This window comes from Pelophylax lessonae (assembly GCF_965119305.1).
Source record: "Pelophylax lessonae genome assembly, chromosome: 12".
In the NCBI taxonomy this organism is placed as follows: domain Eukaryota; kingdom Metazoa; phylum Chordata; class Amphibia; order Anura; family Ranidae; genus Pelophylax; species Pelophylax lessonae.
Window position 1 is genome coordinate 2187907 of NC_138779.1, and position 19246 is coordinate 2207152.

Consider the following 19246-nt stretch of genomic DNA (forward strand, 5'->3'; position numbering starts at 1 on the left):
GGATCTGTGTACAGCGGTGTGTACACACCCCCTTGTAATATGAGCCCCACCTCCCAGTAAAATGGGCCCCACCTCCTGGTGATGGGAGCCCCTCCCCCAGTTGGAATGAGTCCCCACCCCCCAGGTGACATGAGTCCCACCCCCCAGGTGACATGAGTCCCACCCCCCAGGTGACATAAGCCCACACTCTAGTGACATGAGCCCCCACCCCCAAGTGACATGAGCCCCCCCCAGATGACATGAGCCCCCACCCCCAGGTGACATAAGCCTCCACCCCCTAGGTGATATGAGCCCCCACCCCCCAGGTGACATGAATCCCCACCCCCAAGGTGACATGAGCTCCCACCCCCCAGGTGACATAAGCCCCCACTCTATTGACATGAGCCCCCACTCTAGTGACATGAGCCCCCACCCCCAAGTGACATGAGCCCCCACCCCCAGGTGACATGAGCCCCCACCCCCAAGTGACATGAGCCCCCACCCCCAAGGTGACATGAGCTCCTACCCTCCAGGTGACATGAGCCCCCACCCCCCAGGTGACATAAGCCCCCACCCCCTAGGTGACATGAGCTCCCACCCCCAAATGACATGAGCCCCCACCCCCTAGGTGACATGAGCCCCCACTCTAGTGACATGAGAACCCACCCCCTAGGTGACATGAGCTCCCACCCCCCAGGTGACATGAGCCCCCACCCCCCAGGTGACATGAGCCCCCACTCCAGTGACATGAGCCCCCACCCCCAGGTGACATGAGCCCCCACCCCATAGGTGACATGAGCCCCCACCCCCTAATGACATGAGCCCCCATCCCCAGGTGACATGAGCCTCCACCCCCCAGGTTACATGAGCCCCCACCCCCTCAGTGACTTGAGCCACCCCCAGGTGACATGAGCCCCCACCTCCCAGGTGACATGAGCCCCCACCCCCTAGGTGACATGAGCCCCCACCCCCAGGTGACATGAGCCCCCACCCCATAGGTGACATGAGCCCCCACCCCCTAGGTGACATGAGCCCCCATCCCCAGGTGACATGAGCCTCCACCCCCCAGGTGACATGAGCCCCCACCCCCAGGTGACATGAGCCCCCACACCCCCAGATGACATGAGCCCCCCACCCCTTAGGTGACATGAACCCCCACCCCCTAAGTGACATGAGCCCCCAACCCCTAGGTGACATGAGCCCCCACCCCCCAGGTGACATGAGTCCCCACCCCCAGATGACATGAGCCCCCACCCCCAGGTGACATGAGCCCCCACCTCCCAGGTGACATGAGCCCCCACCCCCTAGGTGACATGACCCCCGACCCCCCAGGTGGCATGAACTCCCACCCCCCAGGTGGCATGAGCCCCCACCCCCCAGGTGACATGAGCCCCCACCCCCAGGTGACATGAGCCCCCACCCCCCCAGATGACATGAGCCCCCACCCCCTAGGTGACATGAGCCCCCACCCCCCAGGTGACATGAGCCCCCAACACCTAGGTGACATGAGCCCCCACCCCCCAGGTGACATGAGCCCCCAACACCTAGGTGACATGAGCCCCCACCCCCCAGGTGACATGAGCCCCCACCCCCCAGGTGACATGAGCCCCCAACCCCTAGGTGACATGAGCCCCCACCCCCCAGGTGACATGAGCCCCCACCCCCTAGGTGACATGAGCCCCTGCCCCCCAGATGACACGAGTCTCCACCCACCAGGTGACATGAGCCCCCAACCCCTAGGTGACATGAGCCCCCACCCCCCAGGTGACATGAGCCCCCACCTCCAGGTGATATGAGCCCCCACTCCAGTGATGGTATTCTACCCAGTCCTCTGTGATGGGGGGATTTAAAAGGTCTGGGGTCACTGTGTAATGACAACCAATCAGCCAATCAGATTCCAGCTTTCATTTTCAGAGCCTTACTGAAAAATCTGGATCTGGAAACTGATTGGTTGCCTTGTACACCCCCCCCCCCCCCCCTCCTAGTCTTAGTACATTCCTCCTCATTGTGATTTGAGGGGTTTAGGCCATTTTGTACCAAAAAAATCCAGATTTTTTATTACTTATGTTATACAGGATTTATATTACTAATATTATTATTACTATTATTAATATTATTACACCTAATTTGTATTATTTTTATACAGGATTTATATAGTATTTATTATGCAGGATTATTATTGTTATTATACAGGATTTACAATTATTATTTTTATACAGGATTAATATATTACAATTATTATTATTATAATACAGGATTTATATGCTATTAATATTATTATTATTGTTATACAGAACTTATATATTATTATTGTTATTTTTATTATAATACAGGATTAATAAATTAATTTTATTATAATTATTATAAACGCTTTATATACAATATTATATATGATTGATATATTATTATGCATCGCTTATATTATTATTATACAGGATTTATATAGTATTTATTATGCAGGATTATTATATTATTATTACTATTATTAGTATACAGGATTTATAATTATTATTACTATTATTTTTATACAGGATTAATATATTATTATTATTATACAGGATTTATAATTATTATTACTATTATTATAATACAGGATTTATATGTTATTAATATTAATATTATATTTATACAGAATTTATATATTATTATTTTTTATAATACAGGATTAATAAATTCATATTATTATTATTATACACAATTTATATATATATATATATATATATATATATATATATATATATATATATATATATATATATATATATATATAATATTACATATGATTGATATATTATCATGCATCATTTATAATATTATTATACAGGATTTATATAGTATTTATTAGGCAAGATTATTATATTATTATTATTATTATTATACAGGATTTATAATTATTATTACTATTATTTTTATACAGGATTAATATATTATTATTATCATTATTATTATTATTATACAGGATTTATATGTTATTAATATTAATATTATTATTATTCTTATACAGAATTGATATATTATTATTATTTTTTATAATACAGGATTAAAAAACTCATATTATTATTATTATTATTATTATTATACATGATTTATATATAATATTATATATGATTGATATATTATTATACATCATTTATATTATTATTACACAGGATTTATATAGTATTTATTATGCAGGATTATTATATTATTATTATTATACATGATTTATAATTATTATTACTATTATTTTATACAGGATTAATATATTATTATTATATAGGATATATAATTATTATTACTATTATTATTATAATACAAGATTTATATAATATTATTATTATTCTTATACAGAAATTATATATTATTATTATTTTTTATAATACAGGATTAATAAATTCATATTATTATTATTATACACAATTTATATATATAATATTACCTTTGATTGATATATTATTATGCATCATTTATATTATTATTATACAGGATTTATATAGTATTTATTAGGCAGGGTTATTATATTATTATTATTATTATTATACAGGATTTATAATTATTATTACTATTATTTTTATACAGGATTAATATATTATTATTATTATTATTATTATAATACAGGATTTATAATTATTATTACTATTATTTTTATACAGGATTAATATATTATTATTATTATACAGGATTTATAATTATTATTACTATTATTATAATACAGGATTAATAAATTCATATTATTATTATTATACACAATATATATATATATATATATATATATATATATATATAATATTACATATGATTGATATATTATTATGCATCATTTATAATATTATTATACAGGATTTATATAGTATTTATTAGGCAAGATTATTATATTATTATTATTATTATACAGGATTTATAATTATTATTACTATTATTTTTATACAGGATTAATATATTATTATTATTATTATTATTATTATACAGGATTTATATGTTATTAATATTAACATTATTATTATTCTTATACAGAATTGATATATTATTATTATAATACAGGATTAAAAAACTCATATTATTATTATTATTATTATTATTATTATTATACATGATTTATATATAATATTATATATGATTGATATATTATATTTATCATTTATATTATTATTACACAGGATTTATATAGTATTTATTATGTAGGATTATTATATTATTATTATTATTATTATTATTATTATTATTATACATGATTTATAATTATTATTACTATTATTTTATACAGGATTAATATATTATTATTATATAGGATTTATAATTATTATTATTATTATAATACAGGATTTATATAATATTATTATTATTCTTATACAGAAATTATATATTATTATTATTTTTTTATAATACAGGATTAATAAATTCATATTATTATTATTATTATACACAATTTATATATATAATATTACCTTTGATTGATATATTATTATGCATCATTTATATTATTATTATACAGGATTTATATAGTATTTATTAGGCAGGATTATTATATTATTATTATTATTATTATACAGGATTTATAATTATTATTACTATTATTTTTATACAGGATTAATATATTATTATTATTATACAGGATTTATAATTATTATTACTATTATTATAAGACAGGATTTATATGTTATTAATATTAATATTATACTTATACAGAATTTATATATTATTATTTTTTATAATACAGGATTAATAAATTCATATTATTATTATTATTATTATACACAATTTATATATATAATATTACCTTTGATTGATATATTATTATGCATCATTTATATTATTATTATAAAGGATTTATATAGTATTTATTATGCAGGATTATTTTATTATTATTATACACAATTTACATATTATTATTATTATACAGAACTTATATATAATTATTATAATACAGGATCAATAAATTATTATTATTATTATAGACGATTTTTATATAAACATTATATATGATTGATATATTATTATATCTAGTCATTAAGCCAATAAGAAGCGGAGGAGGGAGCTCAGAGTACCAGCTAATGGGAAGCGGAGGACGGAGCTCGGAGTACCAGCCAATAGGGACCGGAGGACGGAGCTCAGGGTACCAGCCAATAGGGAGCGGAGGACGGAGCTCGGAGAACCGGCCAATAGGAAGCGGAGGACGGAGCCCGGGGTACCAGCCAATAGGAAGCGGAGGACGGAGCCCGGGGTACCAGCCACTAACCATCCTCCTGATGATGATGACAAAAGGGGCGGGGTCCTCACATTCATCCAGCCTCCCCGCCAGCCAATCAAGGCGCCCGAGCATCTCTTCTCACTTCCAACACAGGGAACACAGGGGGCGTAAAATCCCCTTTTCATTTTAACCAATCGCGCTTCCAGCGCCAAGGCAACTGCACGGGGGCGGGCCCAGGAGCGTTAACAGGCGTCCGCCTACTCCAACCAGCTCTGAGCAGGAGCCCCGCGCCAGCCAGTGAGAGGAGACTACATCTGCATATCCCCGCCCCGCCGTAGTTTGTATTTAATTATCTCTCGGCGCTCCGGTGGTTTCATTCCTCACCTCAGACTCTGTCAGATTTCATCCTCCGTATTCTCCGCGCTCTATTCTTCTCTCCGCTCCACCGGGAATCATGGCAGATACAGAGGTAGACACCACCACCGCCCCCGCCGAGGTTCCCTCCGCCAAGGTAAGTCCGAGAACCACCTTACCCCCTCCCCCCCCCGTACCCCAATGTCTTGTTGGCTGGAGGAGAGGAACCGTCTGTGAGGTGAGGAGAGGCGGGAAACCGGAGAACTCCCCCCTCCATTGTGTGAGGTGACCCCCCCTCCGCGGAGTGTGTGAGGAGACACCGGGCTGTGTGAGAGGAAACCGGAGTGTGTGAGGAGACACCGGAGTGTGTGAGAGGACACCGGGCTGTGTGAGAGCAAACCGGGCTGTGTGAGGAGAAACCGGAGTGTGTGAGGAGACACCGGAGTGTGTGAGAGGACACCGGAGTGTGTGAGAGGACACCGGAGTGTGTGAGAGGACACCGGAGTGTGTGAGAGGACCGGACACCGGAGTGTGTGAGATGACCGGAGTGTGTGAGAGGACACCGGGCTGTGTGAGAGGAAACCGGAGTGTGTGAGGAGACACCGGAGTGTGTGAGGAGACACCGGGCTGTGTGAGAGGACCGGACACCGGAGTGTGTGAGAGGAAACCGGGCTGTGTGAGGAGACACCGGAGTGTGTGAGGAGACACCGGAGTGTGTGAGAGGACACCGGAGTGTGTGAGGAGACACCGGAGTGTGTGAGGAGACACCGGGCTGTGTGAGAGGACCGGACACCGGAGTGTGTGAGAGGAAACCGGGCTGTGTGAGGAGACACCGGAGTGTGTGAGGAGACACCGGAGTGTGTGAGAGGACACCGGAGTGTGTGAGGAGACACCGGAGTGTGTGAGGAGACACCGGAGTGTGTGAGAGGACACCGGAGTGTGTGAGAGGACACCGGGCTGTGTGAGAGGACACCGGAGTGTGTGAGGAGACACCGGAGTGTGTGAGAGGACACCGGAGTGTGTGAGGAGACACCGGAGTGTGTGAGGAGACACCGGAGTGTGTGAGGAGACACCGGAGTGTGTGAGAGGACACCGGAGTGTGTGAGGAGACACCGGAGTGTGTGAGGAGACACCGGAGTGTGTGAGGAGACACCGGAGTGTGTGAGGAGACACCGGAGTGTGTGAGGAGACACCGGAGTGTGTGAGAGGACACCGGAGTGTGTGAGGAGACACCGGAGTGTGTGAGAGGACACCGGAGTGTGTGAGGAGACACCGGAGTGTGTGAGGAGACACCGGAGTGTGTGAGGAGACACCGGAGTGTGTGAGAGGACACCGGAGTGTGTGAGGAGACACCGGAGTGTGTGAGAGGAAACCGGGCTGTGTGAGAGGAAACCGGAGTGTGTGAGGAGACACCGGAGTGTGTGAGAGGACACCGGAGTGTGTGAGGAGACACCGGAGTGTGTGAGAGGACACCGGAGTGTGTGAGGAGACACCGGAGTGTGTGAGGAGACACCGGAGTGTGTGAGGAGACACCGGGCTGTGTGAGAGGACACCGGAGTGTGTGAGAGGACACCGGAGTGTGTGAGGAGACACCGGAGTGTGTGAGAGGACACCGGAGTGTGTGAGAGGACACCGGAGTGTGTGAGAGGACCGGACACCGGGCTGTGTGAGAGGAGACACCGGAGTGTGTGAGGAGACACCGGGCTGTGTGAGAGGAAACCGGGCTGTGTGAGGAGACACCGGAGTGTGTGAGGAGACACCGGAGTGTGTGAGAGGACACCGGAGTGTGTGAGGAGACACCGGAGTGTGTGAGAGGACACCGGAGTGTGTGAGGAGACACCGGAGTGTGTGAGGAGACACCGGAGTGTGTGAGGAGACACCGGAGTGTGTGAGAGGACACCGGAGTGTGTGAGAGGACACCGGAGTGTGTGAGAGGACACCGGAGTGTGTGAGGAGACACCGGAGTGTGTGAGGAGACACCGGAGTGTGTGAGAGGACACCGGAGTGTGTGAGGAGACACCGGAGTGTGTGAGGAGACACCGGAGTGTGTGAGGAGACACCGGAGTGTGTGAGAGGACACCGGAGTGTGTGAGGAGACACCGGAGTGTGTGAGAGGACACCGGGCTGTGTGAGAGGAAACCGGAGTGTGTGAGGAGACACCGGAGTGTGTGAGAGGACACCGGAGTGTGTGAGGAGACACCGGAGTGTGTGAGAGGACACCGGAGTGTGTGAGAGGACACCGGAGTGTGTGAGGAGACACCGGAGTGTGTGAGGAGACACCGGAGTGTGTGAGGAGACACCGGGCTGTGTGAGAGGACACCGGAGTGTGTGAGAGGACACCGGAGTGTGTGAGGAGACACCGGAGTGTGTGAGAGGAAACCGGGCTGTGTGAGAGGAAACCGGAGTGTGTGAGGAGACACCGGAGTGTGTGAGAGGACACCGGAGTGTGTGAGAGGACACCGGAGTGTGTGAGAGGACACCGGAGTGTGTGAGAGGACCGGACACCGGGCTGTGTGAGAGGAGACACCGGAGTGTGTGAGGAGACACCGGGCTGTGTGAGAGGAAACCGGAGTGTGTGAGGACCGGACACCGGGCTGTGTGAGGAGAAGGGGGGAGGGGGGTTCCTGTCACCTCACCTGTCCACTGACTTCCCGCCTTCACCTGTCGGCTCCCCCCGCTCCGGTGTGATAGTCCAGAATAATGACCCCTCCGGTATTCCCCGCACATTCTACCCCCCAGTTCTCCGGTACTCGGTGTGCGGAAGCTCCCGGGGATGATGATATGGGGGCACCCAACACTCCGCTATACAGAGAGGGCACCCCGAAAGAGAAGGGTGATCCCCCATAACACCCCCTCTATACCGAGGAGAGTAACCCCCCCCCCCCTCCTCCGAGGGCAATTCTTCCATCACCTGACCCCCCCCCCCCCCATAGTGCCCCCTATACTGGGATGGAGATCACCGCATAGCGCTCACCTATAGCATGCACTGTACAGATCGGTGCGCTGTGTATATATCATGTGTATATATGATGTGTATATCTCCTATACCATGCGCTGTATATATATATATATATATATATATATGATGATGTATATATCGCTCCCTATACTCTGTGTTGTTATTTATGACGTTGCAATGTTTTCTCTCCTCTCCCACCTGTGTCTTCTCTTCTCCCCCCCCTCTCTCCCCCCCTCTCTCCTATTCCTCTCCCCCCCTCTCCTCTTCCCTCCCCCCCCCTCTCTCCTCTCCCCCCCTCCTCTCTCTTCTCCTCTCCCCCCTCTCTCCTATTCTCCTCCCCCCCCTCCTCTCTCTTCTCTTCTCCCCCCTCTCTCCTATTCTCCTCTCCCCCCTCCTCTCTTCTCCTCCCCCCCCTCTTCTTCTTCTATTCTCTCCCCCCCCTCTCTCTTCTCCTCTCCCCCCTCTCTCCTATTCTCCTCTCCCCCCCTCCTCTCTCTTCTCTTCTCCCCCCCTCTCCTATTCTCCTCTCCCCCTCTCTCCTATTCTCCTCTCCCCCCCCTCCCTCTCTTCCTCTCCCCCTCTCTTCTATTCTCCTCTCCCCCCTCCTTTCTCTTCTCCTCCCCTCTCTCCCTCTCCCCCCTCTCTTCTTCTATTCTCACTCCTATTCCCCCCCCTTCTTCTTCTATTCTCCTCTCTCCCCCTCCTCTCTCCTATTCTCCTCCCCCCTCTCTCCTATTCTCCTCCCCCCTCTCTCCTATTCTCCTCTCTCTTCTCCTCTCCCCTCTCTCTACTCCTCTCCCCCTCTCTCCTATTCTCCTCTCCCCTCTCCCCCCTCTCTCCTATTCACCTCTCCCCCCCTCTCTCCTATTCTCCTCTCCCCCTCTCTCCTATTCTCCTCTCCCCCCCCTCCTCTCTCTTCTCCTCTCCCCCTCTCTTCTATTCTCCTCTCCCCCCTCCTTTCTCTTCTCCTCCCCTCTTCTCCCTCTCTTCTTCTATTCTCACTCCTATTCCCCCCCTTCTTCTTCTATTCTCCTCTCTCCCCCTCCTCTCTCCTATTCTCCTCTCTCCTATTCTCCTCCCCCCTCTCTCCTATTCTCCTCCCCCTCTCTCCTATTCCCCTCTCTCTTCTCCTCTCCCCCCCTCTCTTCTCCTCTCCCCCTCTCTCCTATTCTCCTCTCCCCCCCCTCCTCTCTCTTCTCCTCTCCCCCTCTCTTCTATTCTCCTCTCCCCCCCCCCCTCTCTTCTCCTCTCCCCCTCTCTCCTATTCTCTTCTCCTCCCTCTCTCCTATTCTCCTCTCCTCTCCCCCTTCTCCTCTCCCCCTCTCTCCTATTCTCCTCTCCCCCCTCTCTTCTCCTCTCCTCTCCCCCCTCTCTTCTATTCTCCTCTCCCCCTCTCTCCTATTCTCCTCTCCCCCCTCTCTCCTATTCTCCTCTCCTCTCCCCCCTCTCTTCTTCTATTCTCCTCCCCCTCTCTTCTATTCTCCTCTCCCCCCTCTCTTTTATTCTCTCTCCCCTTCCTCTCTCCTATTCTCTACTCTCCCCCCTCTACTTCTCCTCTCCCCCACCTTTCTTCTCTTCCTCCTTCCCACCTCTCTTCTCCTCTTCTCTCCCACCTGTATCTCCCCTCCTCCCCATCTGTGTCCCCCCTCCCCCGATCTATTCTCATCTACATCAAACACATGGAGGAGGGAAACGGCGGGAAGGGCGATACGCGCGCCCGGGGATGGGAGAGAAGCGAGTGGGCGGAGCGGTCGGGCTTTTTTTTTTTTTTTTCTTTTTCAAATCCCTTCTACGGGAGCGCGCGGACTGCCAGGTGGTGGAGCGAGGCGCTCTTTGTTTTTCCGCGCGGTCGCCCCAGGAGGGGAAAGGACACGGGAGCGCGCGTGCGCAGTCATGCTGTGGCAGATGTTCATGTATTCCCCGCCCCTCCCACTCCCCGCCCTCCGCCTCTGTTCTCTGCGATCCGTTTATAGCCATAGAGACAGACGGCTAATGAGACGCTGTGTATAACATCGTGCGATCTACTATTACTATTAGATTTATTATTCTACTACACACTGTACAATCTACTACACACTGTACAATCTACTACTACACCGTGCAATCTACTACTACACACTGTACAATATACTGCAATCTACTAACTACTACACTCCATACAATCTACTACTACACACTGTACAATCTACTACACACTGTACAATATACTACTACACCGTGCAATCTACTACTACACCGTGCAATCTACTACTACACACTGTACAATATACTGCAATCTACTAACTACTACACTCCATACAATCTACTACTACACACTGTACAATCTACTACACCGTGCAATCTACTACACACTGTACAATCTATTACTACACTGTACAATGTAACTACTACACTCCATACAATCTACTACTACACACTGTACAATCTATTACTACACACTGTACAATATACTACACTGTACAATCTACTACTACACACTGTACAATCTACTACACACTGTACAATCTACTACACACTGTAAAATATACTATACCGTGCAATCTACTACACACTGTACAATCTACTACTACACACTGTACAATCTACTACACCGTGCAATCTACTAACTACTACACTCCATACAATCTACTACTACACACTGTACAATCTATTACTACACACTGTACAATATACTATACCGTGCAATCTACTACACACTGTACAATCTACTACTACACACTGTACAATCTACTACTACAGACTGTACAATGTACTACACCGTGCAATCTACTAACTACTACACTCCATACAATCTACTACTACACACTGTACAATATACTATACCGTGCAATCTACTACACACTGTACAATCTACTACACACTGTACAATCTACTACACACTGTACAATCTACTACACCGTGCAATCTACTAACTACTACACTCCATACAATCTACTACTACACACTGTACAATCTACTACTACACTCCATACAATCTACTACTACACACTGTACAATGTAACTACTACACTCCATACAATCTACTACAGCCTACAATGTATTATACACCGTGCAATCTACTAACTACTACACTCCATAGCAATCTACTACTACATTCTGTATAATATATTACACTGTGCAATTTACTACTACACACTAGAGCTGCACAATTAATCGTTAAAAAATCGCATTTCCTCCATTCATACAGAGCCGTTCTCTGCTCACTCTCAGATGTCAAAAGAAAAAAAGAGCCTCCAGCAAACATTTATCAACATTGTTAGGTCTGTTACAATGTATCGTTTCCTTCTTTTACATCAAAGGAATGAACTTCCTGCTATTAATGAGGGCAGTTTTACCTTTTAAAGACTAAACTTTTTTTCTGACATTTGTTGCTTAAGTTAAAATCCGTATTTTTTGCTGACATTTGTTGCTTAAGTTAAAATCCGTATTTTTTGCTAGAAAATTATTTAGAACCCCCAATCATTATATATACATACAGTATCTCACAAAAGTAAGTACACCTCTCACATTATTCTATCTTTTCATGTGACAACACTGAAGAAATGAGACTTTGCTACAATGTAAAGTAGTGAGTGTACAGCTTGTATAACAGTGTAAATTTACTGTCCCCTCAAAATAACTCAACACACAGCCATTAATGTCTAAACCGCTGGCAACAAAAGTGAGTACACCCCTAAGTGACAATGTCCAAATTGGGCCCAAAGTGTCAATATTTTGTGTGGCCGCCATTATTTTCCAGCACTGCCTTAACCCCCTTAGGCATGGAGGTCACCAGAGCTTCACAGGTTGCCACTGGAGTCCTCTTCCCCTCCTCCATGATGACATCACAGAGCTGGTGGATGTTAGAGACCTTCCCCTCCTCCACCTTCTGTTTGAGGATCCCCACAGATGCTCAATAGGGTTTAGGTCTGGAGAAATGCTTGGCCAGTCCATCACCTTTACCCTCAGCTTCTTTAGCAAGGCAGTGGTTGTCTTGGAGGTGTTTGGGGTCGTTATGTTGGAATATTGCCCTGCGGCCCAGTCTCTGAAGGGAGGGGATCATGCTCTGCTTCAGTATGTCACAGTACATGTTGGCATTCATGGTTCCCTCAATGAACTGTAGATCCCCAGTGCCGGCAGCACTCATACAGCCCCAGACCATCTGACACCAAATAAGTTTATCTTGGTCTCATCAGAGTACAGGAGATGGTTCCAGTAATCCATGTCCTTAGTCTGCTTGTCTCCAGCAAACTGTTTGTGGGCTTTCTTGTGCATCATCTTTAGAAGAGGCTTCCTTCTGGGATGACAACCATGCAGACCAATTTGATGCAGTGTGCGGCGTATGGTCTGAGCACTGACAGGCTGACCCCTCCCCCACCCCTTCAACCTCTGCAGCAATGCTGGCAGCACTCATACGTCTATTTCCCAAAGACAACCTCTGGATATGACGCTGAGCACGGCACTCAACTTCTTTGGTGGACCATGGTGAGGCCTGTTCTGAGTGGAACCTGTCCTGTTAAACTGCTGTATGGTCTTGGCCACCGTGCTGCAGCTCAGTTTCAGGGTCTTGGCAATCTTCTTATAGCCTAGGCCATCTTTATGTAGAGCAACAATTCTTTTTTTCAGATCCTCAGAGAGTTCTTTGCCATGAGGTGCCATGTTGAACTTCCAGTGACCAGTATGAGAGAGTGAGAGCGATAACACCAAATGTAACACACCTGCCCCCCATTCACACCTGAGACCTTGTAACACTAACGAGTCACATGACACCGGGGAAGGAAAATGGATAATTGGGCCCAATTTGGAGATTGTCACTTAGGGGTGTACTGACTTTTGTTGCCAGCGGTTTAGACATTAATGGCTGTGTGTTGAGTTATTTTGAGGGGACAGTAAATTTACACTGTTATACAAGCTGTACACTCACTACTTTACATTGTAGCAAAGTCTCATTTCTTCAGTGTTGTCACATGTGAGGGGTGTACTTACTTTTGTGATATACTGTATATATTTTATAGCAGAGACCCCAGAGAATAAAATGTTGATCTTTGCAATATTTTATGTCACACTGTATTTGTGCAGAAGTCTTTCAAATCCAGTTTTTTGGGGGGAAAATACACTTTAATGAATTTAAAAAAAACGAAACAGTAAAGTTTGCCCAATTTTTTAGTATAATGTAAAAGGCGATGTTCTGCCAAGAATTGTGATTCTCATTTTAATGCAGAATCATCCAGCTCTACTACACACCATACAATCTACTACACACCATACAATCTACTACACACCATACAATCTACTACACACTGCAGTGTACTATGGATTGTGATTACTGCTTACATTGTACTACAGTCATGCAATGTACATTATTACCCCTCACATCATGTTCTACACATGCCTATTACCGTTCTCATCATTGATCAGAATTATTTACAGATTTATATACATTGTCTGATTGGTGGGATTGTACACGATTGTCTCATTGGTGGGATTGTACACAATTGTCTGATTGGTGGGATTGTACACGATTGTCTCATTGGTGGGATTGTACACAATTGTCTGATTGGTGGGATTGTACACGATTGTCTCATTGGTGGGATTGTACACGATTGTCTGATTGGTGGGATTGTACACGATTGTCTCATTGGTGGGATTGTACACGATTGTCTCATTGGTGGGATTTGGTTGTTTTCCTGACTCTAGGATCTTAAAGAGAAGAAGGAAGTAGTAGAGGAGCCGGAGAAGAAAGAGAAGAAAGAAAAGAAAGAGAACGGGAGCGAGAAAGTGAAGAACGGAACCGTGAGTCATTCTATTTATTTACATTGTGGGGGGGGGGGGGGTGATTGTAGCTCTTAAAGGGCCCTGTACCCAGAAGTTGGACCAACCACTCTAGACGATACTAATGTAATATTACTTCTCAAAGATCACAACAGACCAGACAGTGATCATCTACTACAGGGGTAGGGAACCTGTGGCTCTTTATGGCTCCATCTGGCTCGCAGACAAATCTTTAATAAAGGAGGGCGTGTCCGGACGTGAGCCGCGCTGGACGTGTAGTCCCAGAGCTCCGCCGCGTCTACCACTCAATCCAGTGCCATCCGCATAGCTGTGCCCGGTGCCAAGGATATTTCTGCACCCACCGACGGTACACTTTGTGGGCTACCCACCGCTACCCTCAGTTCGTCTCTGGGTGACTGGATTACCGCGCTACGGACCCCACGGCCTACTCGCGATACCACTTCCGGCTCGTGTGCTGTGCATCTGAGGGCCTTGGCAATCACCGCCTGGTAAGGAGACCTGCCATCCGCTCCCTCTGCCCCGACAGACACGATCTCCTTCCCCTCCGACACCCGGGGACCCGCGGGAGCTGCCTCTCACATCCACCTCTGAGGCCTTCAGCGGCCGGCCGCCATTTTCTCAGGGCCTATACTCGCCTCCATCACTCACAGGCCTGCAGGCGCTTCACCACTCCGGCCTCATTGCATACCTGCCTGCTCTTCTCTCTTCCCGACCAGGCTCCAGGCACTTTCACACGGCTACAATTACTCACTGTATAGTTGCGGGCCATGAATATGAATATAATTAAATAAAGATTCCCAGCCCCTGAAATATAGTGTATGGCTCTTACCGAATTATATTAAAAAATATGTGGTGCTCATGGCTCTCTCAGCCAAAAAGGTTCCCGACCCCTGATATACTATATGTTTATAATGGGGGGGGGGGTTATTCGAGATTCTTTGTCTCATAGAAAGATGCACTGCCTGTGATGTGAACTCCAAGTAATAATTTCTTCACAGTAATATAGCTACAGAGGTGAATGGCACCATGTTTTTGTGTTTTATGTCTGGATCCTTGATATTTGCAGACAGTTCCCCTGTATGTAATGTATGTGGGTAATTAGCATACGGGGGGACTGGGAAGGGTACAGGGAGACTCGGCAGGGAAAGGTTTCGGGGGGACTCTGCAGGGAAGGGAACGGGGGGACTCGGCAGGGAATGTTACGGGGGGTAATTTGGCAGGGAAAGGTTTTGGGGGGACTCTGCAGGGAAGGGTACGGGGGGGACTCTGCAGGGAATATTATGGGGGGGACTCGGCAAGGAAGGGTGCGGGGAGATTGGGTGGGGAAGGGTTCCCGGGGAGACTGGGCGGGGAAACCTAAGGGGAGACTGGGTGCGGGGAAGGGTTCCCGGGGAGACTGGGTGTGGAAACCTAAGGGGAGACTGGGCGGGGAAGGATACAGGAAGACTGGGCGGGGAAACCTAAGGGGAGACTGGGCGGGGAAGGGTACAGGGAAGTGTGCGGGGAAACCTAAGGGGAGACTGGGCGGGGAAGCCTAAGGGGAGACTGGGCGGGGAAGGGTTCCCGGGGAGACTGGGGCGGGGGAAGGATACAGGGAGACTGGGCGGGGGAAGGATACAGGGAGACAGCAGTGCAGCAATTAATAATCATTTCCCTTCCAGGAGGAGAACGGTACAGAACACAGCAAAGATAACCCCGAGGATGCTGAAGAGGAGGAGGATGAAGGTAACTTTGTGTTCTTTCTATTTATTGTATCTGTTACCGTGCAAAACATTTGTGTCCAAAGAGCTCAGATGGAAGCTTTCATCCCCACTATATGATCTGTCTATCTATCTATCTATCTATCTATCTATCTATCTATCTATCTATCTATCTATCTATCTATCTATCTATCTATCTATCTATCTATCTATCTATCTATCTATCTATCTATCTATCTATCTATCTATCTATCTATCTATCTATCTATCTATCTATCTATCTCTCATATCTATCTATCTATCTATCTCTCATATCTATATATCTATCTATCTCTCATATCTATCTATCTCTCATATCTATCTATCTATCATCTATTTATCTATCTCTATCTCTCTATTGCTGGACAACCAATGCTTACCTGCTGAGGGCGCTCTCTCAGACCCGGCTACAGATCTAGTAGCTGATGTGACCAGCCTCCAATCATGGGATCACTATGACAGTAGTCACATGATCAACGATCCTTCCCCCCCCCCCCCCCGGGTAATATGTAAAAGGCGGGTGGGAAGGAGGTAATGAGATCTTGCATTTCTGTGATTGGTTGGTTGTTAATCTCTCTCTTTGTTCTTCCAGTAGAAGGAGAGGGTGAGGGTGAAGATGAAGAAGAGGAGGAGGAAGGTGATGAGACTGAATCTGATGGACATCCTGTGAAACGTGCAGCAGAAGAAGAAGAAGAGGTAAGGAAAAAATACGGGGCAGAATGGGAGTCAGTCATGGAGTGTGGAGGGCGTCTGTCTGACCATCTGCTCACCTGATAGCGGGTTCTGTCATAGGTATCGCCCCCTAGAGGAGTGCAGGCATACATACATCCCCTGGGTAGGCTGAGACTTCTAGTTCTCCAGTATTGGCTAATCCCAACCACAGCATTACCTGCCTGGAGTTTGCATGTTCTGCCTGTATCTGCGGGGGTTTCCTCTGTGTACTCCGGTTTCCCCCCAAACTCCAAAAACATACTGGTAGGTAAATTGGCCCCAGTATGGGTGTGAGATTGGAACCTTGCATTGATGACGGAGACTGATGTGTGTAGTTAGCGGTGTCAGGACAAGGGGTGGGCAGGAGGGACGGTTACCCTGAGCGCAATGGTTTATTGGAGGTATAGGGGGTACCTTGACCCTAAGTGAAGTGGGAGGGCAGTTTGGCATCCTTGCCCTGGGCACTGGATGACCTTGTCCCGGATCTGGTAGGCAGTATACAAGTACCCCAAATACATAAATACAGTGTTCTGCTCTAGTATCCCATATTTGCTCCTCCCACAATAGATGCAACTCTCCCTGGTGTTGTAGGTGGGGGCAGCGTTATGGGGAGACCTCTACCCCCGGATTGCTGCAGTAAGTGGATCGCTCAGCTTTCCAGCTACCTTTGTCACTGGTTTGTGGGGGGACTCTTGACTAGACGGGGCACATAACGATCATTTATAAACTTTACACCCCCCCCACACTGGTCTATCCATTGATTGCAATGTACTGTTACTGAGGACCTGACCACTGGATGGGGGCACAATCATCATCTCTGAGTGCTGCGCCCCCCAGTGGTCTCCACTATAAACACAATGTGCTGTCACTGAGGACCTGACCACTGGATGGGGGCACAATGATCATTTCTGAGTGCTGCGCCCCCCAGTGGTCTCTCCTATAAACACAATGTGCTGTTACTGAGGACCTGACTACTGGATGGGGGCACAATGATCATTTCAGAGCTCTGCGCCCCCCAGTGGTCTCTAATATAAACACAATGTGCTGTCACTGAGGACCTGACTACTGGATGGGGGCACAATGATCATTTCAGAGCTCTGCGCCCCCCAGTGGTCTCTAATATAAACACAATGTGCTGTCACTGAGGACCTGACTACTGGATGGGGGCACAATGATCATTTCAGAGCTCTGCGCCCCCCAGTGGTCTCTAATATAAACACAATGTGCTGTCACTGAGGACCTGACCACTGGATGGTGGCACAATGATCATTTCTGAGCTCTGCGCCCCCTAGTGGTCTCTCCTATAAACACAATGTGCTGTCACTGAGGACCTGACCACTGGATGGGGGTACAATGATCATTTCTGAGCTCTGCGCCCCCTAGTGGTCTCTCCTATAAACACAATGTGCTGTCACTGATGACCTGACCACTGGATGGAGGCACAATGATCATTTCTGAGCTCTGCGCCCCCCAGTGGTCTCTAATATAAACACAATGTGCTGTCACTGAGGACCTGACCACTGGATGGGGGGCACAATGATCATTTCTGAGCTCTGCGCCCCCCAGTGGTCTCTAATATAAACACAATGTGCTGTCACTGAGGACCTGACCACTGGATGGGGGGCACAATGATCATTTCTGAGCTCTGCGCCCCCCAGTGGTCTCTAATATAAACACAATGTGCTGTCACTGAGGACCTGACCACTGGATGGGGGGCACAATGATCATTTCTGAGCTCTGCGCCCCCCAGTGGTCTCTAATATAAACACAATGTGCTGTCACTGAGGACCTGCTTTGCTTAGAACAGATTTGTATTTGCCTTTTCTCACCCTCTATCTGTTTATTTTTTTTCTTCTAGAAGGAAACCGAAGTTAAAAAACAGAAGACAGAAAACGGAGATTCCACAGAAGTGAAAGAGTCCGCCTAATTCCATCCCCTCCCCCCATCCCAGACATTTTATAGCTTAAGTGACATGGTTGACTTTAACTTGTAGAGGACGTGCTTTATATCTGTACATTTTACGGGACGATGAATTTTTATATACTGTAAACCCACATGCACTAGAGGACCTTTACCATCATCACCGCCAAGATAGCGCTAAGGTTTTATTTTGTAAAATGTTATTTATTGGTGCTTTGTTTGTACTGGTTGATTGCTACAATAAAAAAAAAAAAAAGATCTGAATTTTTTTTGTTTTCAGTGGTTGGTAAAGCTTTGCTTGATTTCTCTGTCCATCTATGAAGCGGCGGGCAGGGGAGGGGCCGCGTGTGTTGGGAGTGGGCGGGGAGCCGCGTGTGTTGGGAGTGGGCGGAGAGCCGCGTGTGTTGGGAGTGGGCGGAGAGCCGCGTGTGTTGGGAGTGAAGCTGCCTTCTTGTAATATAACGGTGTTTAGAATAGAACGTTCTTCATATGCAAAGAAGGCCAAAGAGATCCCCGGAAGGGAAAGCTGGGCATTCTGTATAGATCTTTGGACTCTCAGATTATTGTTCACTATATAGTTTGTGGTGCAAAAAAAAAAAAAAAAGCAGAAGTTTGGGGAAATTTTAAGGTTCTTTATGTAAATTT

General features: G+C 45.9%; 1 protein-coding gene across 2 annotated transcripts; it reads left to right on the plus strand.

Annotated features, from left to right (window-relative positions):
- The first annotated feature begins 5527 nt into the window (after nt 1-5527).
- Nucleotides 5528-18954, plus strand: LOC309567942 (uncharacterized protein). Of its 2 annotated transcripts, none has more exons than XM_082273491.1 (5): nt 5528-5657; nt 14136-14231; nt 15893-15956; nt 16563-16666; nt 18540-18954. In XM_082273491.1, the coding sequence occupies exons 1-5, from the start codon at nt 5601-5603 to the stop codon at nt 18606-18608; spliced, it is 390 nt and encodes a 129-aa protein (XP_082129617.1). In that variant the 5' UTR covers nt 5528-5600; the 3' UTR covers nt 18609-18954. The 2 variants fall into 2 exon arrangements, with proteins under 2 accessions (XP_082129617.1, XP_082129618.1); XM_082273492.1 differs by having other exon boundaries at nt 18543-18954.
- The last annotated feature ends 292 nt before the right edge of the window (nt 18955-19246 follow it).

Excerpts from the sequence above, each read along its gene's own strand:
- LOC309567942 (XM_082273491.1), top strand. The coding sequence starts at position 5,601 with ATGGCAGATACAGAGGTAGACACCACCACCGCCCCCGCCGAGGTTCCC. Across the intron at positions 15,957-16,562 it reads TGAAGAGGAGGAGGATGAAG|TAGAAGGAGAGGGTGAGGGT; the intron begins GTAACTTTGTGT and ends TTGTTCTTCCAG. Across the intron at positions 16,667-18,539 it reads CAGCAGAAGAAGAAGAAGAG|AAGGAAACCGAAGTTAAAAA; the intron begins GTAAGGAAAAAA and ends TTTTTCTTCTAG.